Below are 12,047 nucleotides of genomic sequence, written 5' to 3' on the forward strand. Positions count from 1 at the left end.
TACTGTATATCAGACACACCTTTCGCATGATGCAATACACTTGCACTATTAAACGAATGCTCCTGGCAGATGCGGATTGTTAAGGCTTGGTATGATGTGCACAGTTTACCTGTTAAGGTTATCTGGCGCCCCCTTGTGTTGCCTGATTGAATAATACGGCGCTCATTCGTCCACTGCAGCTGTTCAATTCCAAATAAAAGACGTGTCCCACAAAAATAGTTTTTGGTATTTTGTAAACGGTTGATGTCTCGTCATTTAGCCACTCACTCGGTTTGAGACCAGTATTTCATGAAAGAAAAGTCAAACGCTGATGTCTGGGGCGAGAAACGTCACCAAAGATTCTATTTATCAAGCAAGTTCCCTTCCCAATCAGGCAACGTGTGAATTTTATACAGCAATTACGCCAAACAATCCAACATATACACCATATGTGCACTTGTAAATTGATTTTTAATACTGCGGATAGCCACTGACACGAATAACTTGAACTATCGCCATAAGAACGACATTTCCATTCTAGCGCCAAAGCCAAACCGGAAGTGATGTGAGGAGAGTGTCTGAACCCGCTTTCTGCTCTCTGTGACGTCGCTGTTGTAAAGTGACGCAGGACGAGCTCGACAGCGCTTCCAGAAAGGACAAGAGTTCACTTAATAATAGTGCCTTTGACATTGCCGTGCACCACTCAGAAACACGGCGCCTGGAGAAACCATGGCCGTTTCAGGTTTACCACAGTTATCAGCCAACACTGGGATGAGGCTGTCAAAAGGTAAAACCGTTCAACTCAGCAACTAGCATGCTAGCATTCATAAAGCGGATTTCAGTTCGGCTAATGTAGTCAAGTGGCAGCTCACGTGACTTTTATTTGTTTGCGGACCACAACCGGATGTGGACTCAGTCTCTAAAATGATCCACAAAACCCAAGTTTGCGTCTACTACCTGCAATGGTGGCTACCAGCCACTTGGGTGTGTTAAAAGGCCACGGAATAATATATAGTTTCTTAACGGTCATCTTGAAGGTGATCCACTTTCTTTCCGTGTCTTGGCCTTCTGCCTCCCGGGTGCAAAAGGCTCATCACGGGACCCGCTAAGCCAGTCATGCGGCATGGCGGCGGTCTTCGTGTGCAGACATGAGCTCCTCTTATAAAGCCTCTGCACGTTGCTTCGAAAATGCCTTCCCTCTTTTAGTCCTCTTGGTTATCTGAGGGAGGTTTTATAGCAAAATATATGCACTTCCTTCAAGAAAAAATGTACATTAGACAGTTATGGAATATGGACTTGTGATCCTATTATTATCCACATGAATGCATAATAAGATGAACATTATAGATGGCATCTTAATGGGATCCAGTTTAACAGGTGTAACTGCATTGTGTCGCTGTTCCATATGTTTGGATGTACGTATATGCTAGGTCAAACAGGTGCACCAACATCTGCCTGCAGGTGGACTCTAGTCCTGATTGACGCAAGTGTGAACACTGATCGCTCCCAAACACTATGGTCACCAAATTTGACCGTAACCAGGCGGTTGTTGGCTATAAATCCTAAAGAAAACTGTAAAAATCATCAAAAGTGACGACCAAGTATCATTTGAAAATGAACGTTTGCTTGCTGAATGTGTCTCTGCAGAGCATTTCCTCGTAGCGGTACCCGTGGCAGTGCTCGCAGCCGCAGGCGGCTTTCTGGTCAGCCGTTACCTGAATGGGCGGAGCTGTAAAAAGGGCTTGGTGAACACGTGCATCAACAAAGATAGTCCCAAAGTGGTGCACAGCTTCGACATGGAGGACATTGGCACCAAGGCCGTGTACTGCCGCTGCTGGAAGTCAAAGAAGGTCAGCTTGTAGCCAGGAGTCATTGCTCAATTGCTAGGATCCATTTTTCAGGGGTTGATTAATTGTGTCTTGAACCATTGAGGCAAACTAGAGTGCACCACTTGCTACAACCAATCACCAACAAAATGTGTTTTTAAAAAATGGAGGTTGCTTACAGCCGCAGCAATGTTTTTTTGAATTGTTCTAACTGGGAACCCTTTAATAAACCATGCACACAGCCAGTGTAGGATACTTGGCTGTTAGATGAGTATAGGCGTTAATTCGAGCATTTATGGTAAACATTGCAAACGCAGGCGCAACATAAATCCCTTTATGTGGCCCGCCACAAATAGATTTGTTGCTACCTATTCACACTTGTTCATAAACACATTTGCCCTGCCAGATAATAAGAGAACCTCGCAGGAGGGATCGGTGCTGCCAACTTGTTGCTACCGACCTTGTTGCTATATTCAGCGAGTAATCCGACCCGTCTAGATTCTCCTTTTTTGTTTTCGAAAAAGCAACTTGTGACAAACGTAGTGAAGAGACTTGGTGGTCGATCTCCACGAACCTCCCCTGCCCCGAGAAGCACTCACAGGTGGCTCCGTGACATTTAAAATTGGTGTCATAGCCACAAATAGATTGCAGTCCTGCGGAAAAAAGCAAGTATCTGCCGCTTTAGACTCATTTGTCCTCTCTCCTCGCAGTTCCCGTACTGTGACGGCGCCCACAGCAAACACAACGAGGAAACTGGTGACAATGTGGGACCCCTCATCATCAAGAAGAGGGACACTTAAGCCAAACAATTTGTCGCCCCCTCCGACATGCATCCCCTTGTTTGTTCAGACATGATTACGGCGTCTAATGGACGTGTACTACAGGTATTATGTTGTCACAGTAAATCGTCAATAGAATGTGCTACTGCTTGAACACTAAGTGACATTAAGGAGATACAGGAATTAAAGATCGCTTGGCCGCTTATAAATGGTTTGCTTGTGTAGGGTACTACAAGTGTGGAGCAGGTGATGTAAAAAAAAGGGTTGTGCCACTTTTCTGATTCCAGCCTTAAATGAAATAAACATACACTACCCACATGAATGTTGCTTGCTTTGTGTTGTGCTCCAACAGCCAAGTTTGTCATGTCTGATGTCATGTGTGTCCAATCTGCTGTGAACTGTGGAAACGCTGCTGACAAACGGTATATTTGGCTTTTTCTTTAGATTTTCTACAGTGCTGTGTGTCAGATCAAAGGGGATCTTCTGTGTAATGTAAATAAACTTTCTTGTGCAACTTGATGATGACGCCTTATTTGCCCTTCGTGCGCGCGCGCACGTTCTGCAGTGTCCACCCCCTTCGGCACCAGTGGCCATTTTAAGACGCGTCAGTATTTGCGGTGACCGCTAGAAGACGCTGTGTTTACACGAGCGGTCGTGTCCAGATCGCGCACGCGAGTGTTGGTGGGGGCCCCTGCTGCTATAGTGACGCGCGCGAGAGAGCACGCACGGCCGCGTGCACGTAGTCTGTGGCTGCGTGCCAGATGCAAGCAGGACTCTCACAAGAGGTGGACTGGACTCCCCATCCCTGTGAGGAGTCACCTGGAAGCGGCTCTTTGGTGGCTATCGTTGGTGGCTATCTTTGGTGGCTAGCTCGTTAGCACCGAGAGGCTAACAACACTGCTAGCATATAACTTGTTACTGTCGTCACCTTTTACGTATGCAAAACAAGACAATGTAAAGCATAATAGGCTCTATTTCACTTCGAATACATACATATTATACTAGTATACAGATGAATTCATTCATATCTACGTAGTTTTTACAATGTTTATGCCAGTTTTACAAAATAGTTAGGAATACTTGTCAATTGTACATCGATGTTAGTCCTGTTTTTTTTCAAGTTACTATTATTCTTGTATTATCTTTAACATTTTTGTCAACTTCTTTGTCCTTTTTTAAAAGTAAACTATATAATCCATATACAGCAAGACAAACATAATAAAATACTATATAAAAATATAAATGAGTAATAATAATATACAAAAAAATATATTTTGAGTAAAAAAACGTGCTTTTGGTTGCACTTTGGACACTGCTGATTTATGAATAAAGTTTTTTCAAAAGTATACAGTTACAGCTACATGTCAATAAATTGACATATTGACATAAAGTGTCTGATTTCAGACTAAAAACCAGTAGTTTGCAATATTCAGCATTTAGGTTTATTAGCAGTCAACTTGAATCACCGAAGTAAGACAATACGAAATACATTCTTCGACTATATCATTGTGTGTAGTTAATCTGTTGGCCATTCACTAACGTAAATTTACATTTGTGGCTTTTTTCAATTGTAAATGTGATCATGCATATATTGAATGACTCAAAATGTATACCGGCCCATCTCAGGCAGTTGTATTTCATATAATATAACATGTTAACTAACATGACGTCGGCATAACTGCAATAAATGAACTTTTCAAAGATATTCCGACGTACGAGATGCAATGCTAATAGCGGTTAGCTTATAGTCCAGTGGAGTCTTCCAAGAGTGTGTGTGTTAATGTGCTGACTTCCGGCCGCATGTTAAGATGTTTCAGTGCCTTTCCGTGGGTCGTCGTGACCGCCACGCCACGCCACGCCGTCGAGTCCACTTCGCATTTTGAGCGACGCCCCCAAATTCCGTGCCGAGTGTTTGCAGACCCTCCGGGACGGAGAGGTGGAGGAGGACTCGGCAGCTCGGCCGTCTATGTTCACCACAAGCAACGCGCCATTACTCCATGACTTCATCCCACCTTTTTGACAGCGGCGTTCGGACAAGTGTGGCTTACTTTGTCCCCCTCGTAGGTAAGAAGATTTCCACGCTACTTCCTGGTTGGTTGCGGCTGCTTTGTGTGTTGTTGTCGCCGTTCCGTGCGTGTCGCAGCGACCACTCGGACGGTGGTCAAGCAGCGCCGTGCGTCGTCGTCGTCGTCGTCGTCTTCTTAGGTAACAACCCAAGCAACAAGCTTCGCCATTGTGCCTGTAAAACACCCCGCGGTGATCTCCTGTCCACTCGTGTGTCCATTGTCGTGTTTGTCCACTAACATGTCCACGGAATATACCCTGCTTCTTTTTTTTTCCTTCACAGCCACCGCATCGTTGCGCACCTCGCCGCTGCTCGCCGTCGATAGCAGGACAAAAGACAGACTGTTTTTTTGTGGACGCTTCTCTATTCCTCTGCCACGGCTGGCACACATAAGAGCAGTCGTCAAAATGTATTTGAAAAGCGCGCTCCACATTTGACCTGCGCATATGCGCATATCTTTGCATATTGTTGTCGCTCTGTTATTGATTGCATTGATATACCGTGAAATTCTTAAAGGGATACTAACCCCCTGCATGCGGAAATCACTGCTAACACATGAACTCGGCTCACAGCAGCATGTTTGCTCCTCTTTATTTCCACTTATGGGATTGTTTCATTTGGGTGTATTTTTGCTCTCTTTTTGTCTTCTTTTCTTCACACTGTTCATGTGTTGCGCCACAGGACTCCACGGCTGCGGCAGAGAATGGGAATAAGGACACAGGCCAAGGCTTGCCATTTTGGCTGAAGTAAGAGGACAGTTGTCAACCCCGCGCCGGCTTCAATCCCTCTTCCCCTCACCTCCCCCCCCTCTCCCCCCCCCATCTCCTGCACGCACACAAGGACACAAACCGCCGCCCACATTCACGGCTATGTCCACAGCAGTAGACATTGCTGGCCCTTCCTCGCCAGACCAAGGCAACAGCGGCGCTAAAATCCCCAACGAACCGCTGAGACCCAGCCTCAAGCGCTCCAACCACCCCTACGGCCTCTCCCATTACATCTCCACTCCTTCCCAGGCCATGGACGTCAAAGGCCTCATCCAGCCCTCCCCGGCACAGGAGCAGACAGCCCCGCCCGGCCCCACCAAACCTCGCCGTGCCCCTTCCTGGCCTGACATGTGGGAGTCGCCGAGCGGGCTCCACCTGGCCCACGCCGCAGAGCTGCTGATGCGAGCCGGGCTGCTGGCGTTGACCCCGACTGCCACGGAGCAGGCCGGCGCCGGTGCTCAGAGCAGCCAGCCGACTAAACGGGAGGTGGCGGAGACCAAGGGAGGCAAGGGAGATGCCGAAGGCGGGGGGTCCGGGCCCGAGGAGGAGGAAGAGGACTCACCTGGATGCAGGGCCGACATCCAGCCCTTCCTGGGTGCTTGGTTCCCTTTCAGCCCCACTCTCTTACCTCTCGCTGGATTCCAGATGGGTGGAGGCCACTGGAGGAGCACGGCTATGGGAGCTGAGGGCATGGAGGGCCTGGTGGCTGAGGGTCACTCCCCCGGTTCTCTGGGCGGGGGCAGCGGAAGCAGGAGGAAGAGGAAGCGCTGCGGGGAATGCGTTCCATGCCGGCGTCAGACGAACTGCGAACAGTGCAGCAGCTGCCGCAATCGTAAGAGGGGACACCAGATCTGTAAATACAGGAAGTGCGAGGAGTTGAAGAGGAAGCCGGGGGGCCCCGGGTTTGAGAGCAGGGTGTCCGCGTTTGACCTCAGAGGCTCCGACTTTTCTTTGGGCCTGGCGCAGGAGAGAAGCAGCGGCGCCTTAGATGGATAATAACGTTTGCTGCAGAGGATCTCGTTTTGGATGATTGTTGTGGAGCTGCAGTGTAAACACACACACACACACACGCATACACACACACTGGACACCATGTTAACAAGCTGGTTGAAAGACGTGGACATGATGTGTTGAGTGCAGAGCTGCACCTCTGATCAAGAATGTTCTCACTCGTTCCCATCCTTTCTTTTGACAATCAGTGAATTGGAGAGAGAGAGAGAGAGAGAGAGAGGGAAGGATACCAATGTGTTCCATGATGACTAATATGCTGTAAATAGACTGTAAATAACGGGAAAAACAACATTATGTCTTTTTTACATCCCTTTCCAGTTTGGATGTATTGTGTTTCAGCCGTTTAAAAAAAAAAAAAAAAAAAGAAAACAAAAAAAGAGCCAAATGTTTTGTTTCGAACGGGGACTCTGGATTCTGTTGTCACTGCATCATCAGTAAGCGAGTCGTCTAAATTATTTCATGTGCAACTTGTACCGTTTAGATCTGTTTGCCCTTTTGAAATAAAAGAAATTGGCCATGTGCGCTTGTCTACGTGCTTCGTGTGTGCTAAGGTCGGGCGATGCTGCACATCTTAAAGTCAATACAACGCCGGTAATGCCGATATCGATGCTTTTTTTTTTTTTTTGCTTGAAAATTTTCAAAATCATTGAATGAATTTGATTTTTGTCTTTAATTTGTTGATCTTCTAATCAGAATAAAGCACAGGACATTTATTTTAATTGTGTCAACAAACTTACTTGTGAACATTGTAACAATATATAAATACAACATAATTTAATGTGACACCAAAATTATGCAATTAGTCCCTTTCATTACACACGACATAAGTCAATAGTGCAAAATAAGGAAGGAAAAATAAGTTATTCATAGGCTTTGCGTATGTAAACAAATAATATCACAATAGCATATATTTGTTAAAATAGGCTAATATCGATTCAATTAATTCGCCACTGATAATATGTTCAGTATCAATGTCTGCAATAGGCTGCATGGTGGACGAGTGGTTGGGAGACCCAAGTTCGATTCCACCCTCGGCCATCTCTGTGTGGAGTTTGCATGTTCTCCCCGTGCATGCGTGGGTTTTCTCCGGGTACTCCGGTTTCCTCCCACATTCCAAAAACATGCTAGGTTAATTAGCCACTCCAAATTGTCCATAGGTATGAATGTGAGTGTGAATGGTTGTTTGTCTATATGTGCCCTGGGATTGGCCGGCGACAGCTGGGATAGGCTCCAGCACCCCCGTGACCTTTGTGAGGATAAGCGGTAGAAAATGAATGATGACTGCGATAGTATGTTATGTAATCCTTACTTTTGGCTACCTGGATAGCGCTACCCCAAGTTAGCTCTCATTTGAAGTACATTGGTGGTCGCTGGTTCGAGCCTGGCACTACACCCTGCCTAAGTTCTGTTCACTCTTGTCTACTGCGCTGGACTGCGGGTTGACTCACTGAATCACTAACTCCTAGTGGGGATATGTGGTCCCAGGTTTGAGTGACTAAGCCAGTCCTGGGTTCAAGCCGAGCCAAGTTGAAATGCCAACTTGATGTTCAGCGCGGCTCTTGAGGTGTCAGGGAGAGAGGTTTACCGACTTTACATCCGTGCCCCTGTACTGGCTGGCTCCCGTTACACTAGCTAATGAGCTAGTATCTATGGGCTGTCAATCCACGGTCCAGCACAGCTCTTAAGGTGTCGGGGAGTGAAGTTTACCGACTTTACATCCGTGGCCCTCCATTGGCTGGCATCTGTTACACTAGCCAATGAGCTAGTATCTATGGGCTGTCAATCCACGGTCCAGAGCAGCTCTTAAGGTGTCGGGGAGTGAAGTTTACCGACTTTACATCCGTGGCCCTCCATTGGCTGGCATCTGTTACACTAGCCAATGAGCTAGTATCTATGGGCTGTCAATCCACGGTCCAGAGCAGCTCTTAAGGTGTCGGGGAGTGAGGTTTACACAATGTAATACTGCACAGTCACACAAGCTGGCATTCGGTGCATCGATACTGTCAATACTTGTATCGACCCCCCCCCCCCCCCCCCGACCCCTCATGCACGCTCATATTAGTGTATGTTGGCCACCGTGCTTCCGCTCATACATGAGCATGCACGTGTACTCGTGTGTGTGTGTGTGTTTGTGAGGCCGTGTGTGGATTATGAGTCACCTAATGGTGTGGCGGAGAGCCTTATCACAACCCCACAGACACACACACACACACCTACACACTGCTTGGCGAGCACACACCTAAGCTGACATACATCACAAACACACACACACACACACACACACACACACACAAGGTGACGCAATGTCCTTTTTATTCATAACTCCACATAAGAAAGATCTCAACACAAGCTGGGCTGAGCGTGTTTTTTTTGGTCGTTGCCGTAACGATGGCTGATGTGATAAGACCTTCTTCCTCAGCGCCACACTCCAGGGGACCTCAGGGAAGACGTAACCATGGCAACGGTCGGCCTGAGGTGTCACGCTATAATTGGGCCACGGCTGCACTTCCTGTGCGCCTTCAGTCAGGGGGGATCGCAGAGGGACTGAGTGTGTGTGTGTGTGCGTGCATCTGTGGGGGTGGGGGGTTGTGTGTGTGTGTGTGTGTGTGTTTGTCAGGCAGGCGAGTGAGAGAGCGAGCGAGAGAGAGAGAGAGAGAGAGGGAGCGAGGCGCAGCACGCCAGCCAAGGCAGGACACTGCCAACTCATGGAGAACAGCAGCGAGCTCCAACATCATGCTATGACAACACTCGCTCTGAATGACAAACAATCTTGCACTAAAATGTGTCTTCATCATCCCACATGAAAGCCACCCCCCCACCTCACCCCACCCCAACCCGGTCGTCGGTGCCTTTCTAGTGATTTGGAGCTTAACCCCCCCCCCCCTTCTCTTTTTTCGTTACGCACGCACACACGCACACCGGAAATCTGTGTCACCCGCTGCCCAGCAGGTCCAGTGACTCCCTGAACGCCTGCAGTCTGGCTCCACTGGCCTGCAAGATGGCAGGAGAGGAATGGGGGGAGGAGAGGGGATTGAACAGGGGACAGAGAGGGGGGAGGTGGAGGAAAGGAGGGAGGGGTTGGAGTTGGGAGGTGGGGAGTCGAAAGCGGATCCAGGGAGAGAAGGTGGAGGGTGAAGGGTGGAGGGTGGTGGGGGGGTTGAAAGAGACTTGGTGAAGGGCAGAGAGGGAGGAGGGTTGGGGTGGGGGTGGGAGGGTAGAGTGGGAGAAAGCGGGAGGGATGAAAAGCAGGACACAGGAGGGGGGAAAGAAAAGAGTGACACACGGGGAGGAGGACAGCAGGGGATGGAGATAACGTGGGCCAAACAAAGAAAGAGGAGAGATGAGTGTGAGATCCAGCGAGTAGACTGATGAGGCCTGATAGAAATGCACTGAGACAGGAAGGTGTGTGTGTGTGTGTGTGTGTGTGTGTGCGTGCGTGTGTGTGTGTTGCATTGCGTGTAATCAAGCGGCCCCGTGGCGCTTACATATGTTGGCAGCTCCTCTCACACTGCAGTGGGTTCACACTCTGCCAGCCAAGCTCGCCGCAACCTGCGCCGGAGCAGGGCGGACCCTCACTCGCTCAGCCAGACCTTCCAGTCCTGACCGCGGCTTGGAGACACTGCGTCTCATTGTGTCCCCCCCCCCCCCGCCCCCCGCCTGCGCCCCCTCCCTCCTCTAGGCCCCCCTCCCTACTGTTAGGAAATGTGTGAGAGCTTAGCGGAAACAACGCAGCATCTTTTCTGAGGTCACTTTTCTGCGTGTTTATGAACTCCGGTGGGGCCGGAACTCCGTGGTCTCCGCTTCCTGGAAGAGCTCGGCCTCTTCTGACTGCTTTCTTGTATTTTGGTAACACTGGGGGTCAAAGGGCATCCTTGACCTTTGGCCTTTAAAGCTATGAAAGGTGGATCCATAAACAACACCATCCACTCTTGCTTCAGAAAGCATGACTAGATGATATCTATATGATATCTATATGATATCTATATGATATCTATATGATATCTATATGATATCTATATGATATCTAAACTTTTGGTGGTCAGCGTGATATGCGGTATAGCCCCGCCTAGTGGTGGTTTACCATACACAATTCATGTTTTTCTTCCATTCCAAGTGTTTGGATGATGGTGGGTGTGGGAGGGTAGAGTGGGAGAAAGCGGGAGGGATGAAAAGCAGGACACAGTAGGGGGTGGGTTGTGGTGGTGGGTGGGGGGGGGGGGGTAGTATTGCAGCAATGCATCCAACAGAGTGTGCTGTCTCATAAGTCAATTGACCCAACATTTTCCAGCAGGAAGATGCTTCAACAAGGCATGTACGCTTTGTAAGTCCAATACAGTGCATCCTTGCATTCACTTGCATTATTGGTAATAAATTTCCTTTTTACATTTAATTCACTCTTATTAGGTAATAATTTATAAATATGTCAAATAGTCAAAAGTACAACAAATACAATATGTAGCACTGTTGAAAAATGCCCACAATTTTTATATGTTTATGTCTTTGTGTTTCACTGGTAATGTTCTTCCGTCAAAACCTTGAAATTTTGCACTTTTTTTTTGGCTGTCCTTGAATGCACCACAGCTGTGAGATTAAAAGAAAAGGAAGTTATATGTACATCAACACGGTGTACTGCGTACCTGTACGTTTTATACTTTAACGTGTTTAATAAGTGAGTGAGGCATATTTAGGGATTAAACCTGGCTTGTGTTGCGAGTGAACAATGGAAATTGAAGAGAGAAGAAGACAGTTCTGGAGATTAATCTAATCTAATAACGTCAACGTCAAGAGTTTTATGGTTGTATCAATTACTTCAAATGTACTAAATATCACTTAGTATCTGTTAGAAGTGTTTTTTTTTTGGTGTTTGTGTTTTTTCGCAATTGACGAAAAAGTTCAACTGAACTTTTTCCTGAACTTTCCTGCCATGGATAAATAATAAGAAAAACCTGAATATATGTGCGCTAATAGTCATAAAGACTTGTTTTACTCCTTGTACAAATTTTCTACCACTTTTTCCGACTTGCTCGGGGTCATAGGTCATCTTTTCATGCTATTTCCATTCTCTCCTGAGGCAAAATACCACACAAATTAGTGGGCTGTGCTCAACATACGGCTTCCGTTGTTTGCGGAAGCCACAAAAATAGCTACATAAGATCCAATACCAAATCTAATAAATGACTCTAAAATTGCATATCATCATGGCGCTGTCATTCACAAAAACGCTACTAATGCTGACTTTTAATTAGGATTCATTAAACAACGATAACCTCAGTGTCTGATATCATTCATCATGCAATTTAATAAGGTATTAGCTATGACCTGTTAGATATATTCATTACAATGTCTCTGTTCGTTTTCACCGTGCTTATTATTGCTTCTTTTCATCACTTAATGAGGTATTGTTTAATCACATCTCTTGTAATTATTCATTCATTTTCTACCGCTTATCCTCACGATGGTCGCAGGGTGCTGGAGCCTATCCCAGCTGTCTTTGGGCGAGAGGCGGGGTACGCCCTGGACTGGTGGGCAGCCAATCACAGGGCACATATAGACAAACAACCATTCCAGCAACCCCCCCCCACGACTCTGGTGAGGATAAGCGGTAGAAAATGAATGAATG

The 12,047-nt window shown here is 47.2% G+C and overlaps 2 protein-coding genes across 2 annotated transcripts; both read left to right on the forward strand.

The window, feature by feature from the left end:
- Window positions 1-562: 562 nt before the first annotated feature.
- LOC131110135 (CDGSH iron-sulfur domain-containing protein 1-like) lies at window positions 563-3,103 on the forward strand. The gene is made up of 3 exons (XM_058062881.1): window positions 563-766; window positions 1,627-1,829; window positions 2,516-3,103. The coding sequence occupies exons 1-3, from the start codon at window positions 709-711 to the stop codon at window positions 2,603-2,605; spliced, it is 351 nt and encodes a 116-aa protein (XP_057918864.1). The 5' UTR covers window positions 563-708; the 3' UTR covers window positions 2,606-3,103.
- A 1,247-nt stretch (window positions 3,104-4,350) lies between these two features.
- Window positions 4,351-6,948, forward strand: LOC131110130 (CXXC-type zinc finger protein 5-like). The gene is made up of 2 exons (XM_058062873.1): window positions 4,351-4,648; window positions 5,331-6,948. Exon 2 carries the CDS (start codon window positions 5,519-5,521, stop codon window positions 6,410-6,412), a length of 894 nt encoding a protein of 297 aa, XP_057918856.1. The 5' UTR covers window positions 4,351-4,648; window positions 5,331-5,518; the 3' UTR covers window positions 6,413-6,948.
- Window positions 6,949-12,047: the final 5,099 nt, after the last annotated feature.

Source organism: Doryrhamphus excisus, chromosome 23, assembly GCF_030265055.1.
Source record: "Doryrhamphus excisus isolate RoL2022-K1 chromosome 23, RoL_Dexc_1.0, whole genome shotgun sequence".
In the NCBI taxonomy this organism is placed as follows: domain Eukaryota; kingdom Metazoa; phylum Chordata; class Actinopteri; order Syngnathiformes; family Syngnathidae; genus Doryrhamphus; species Doryrhamphus excisus.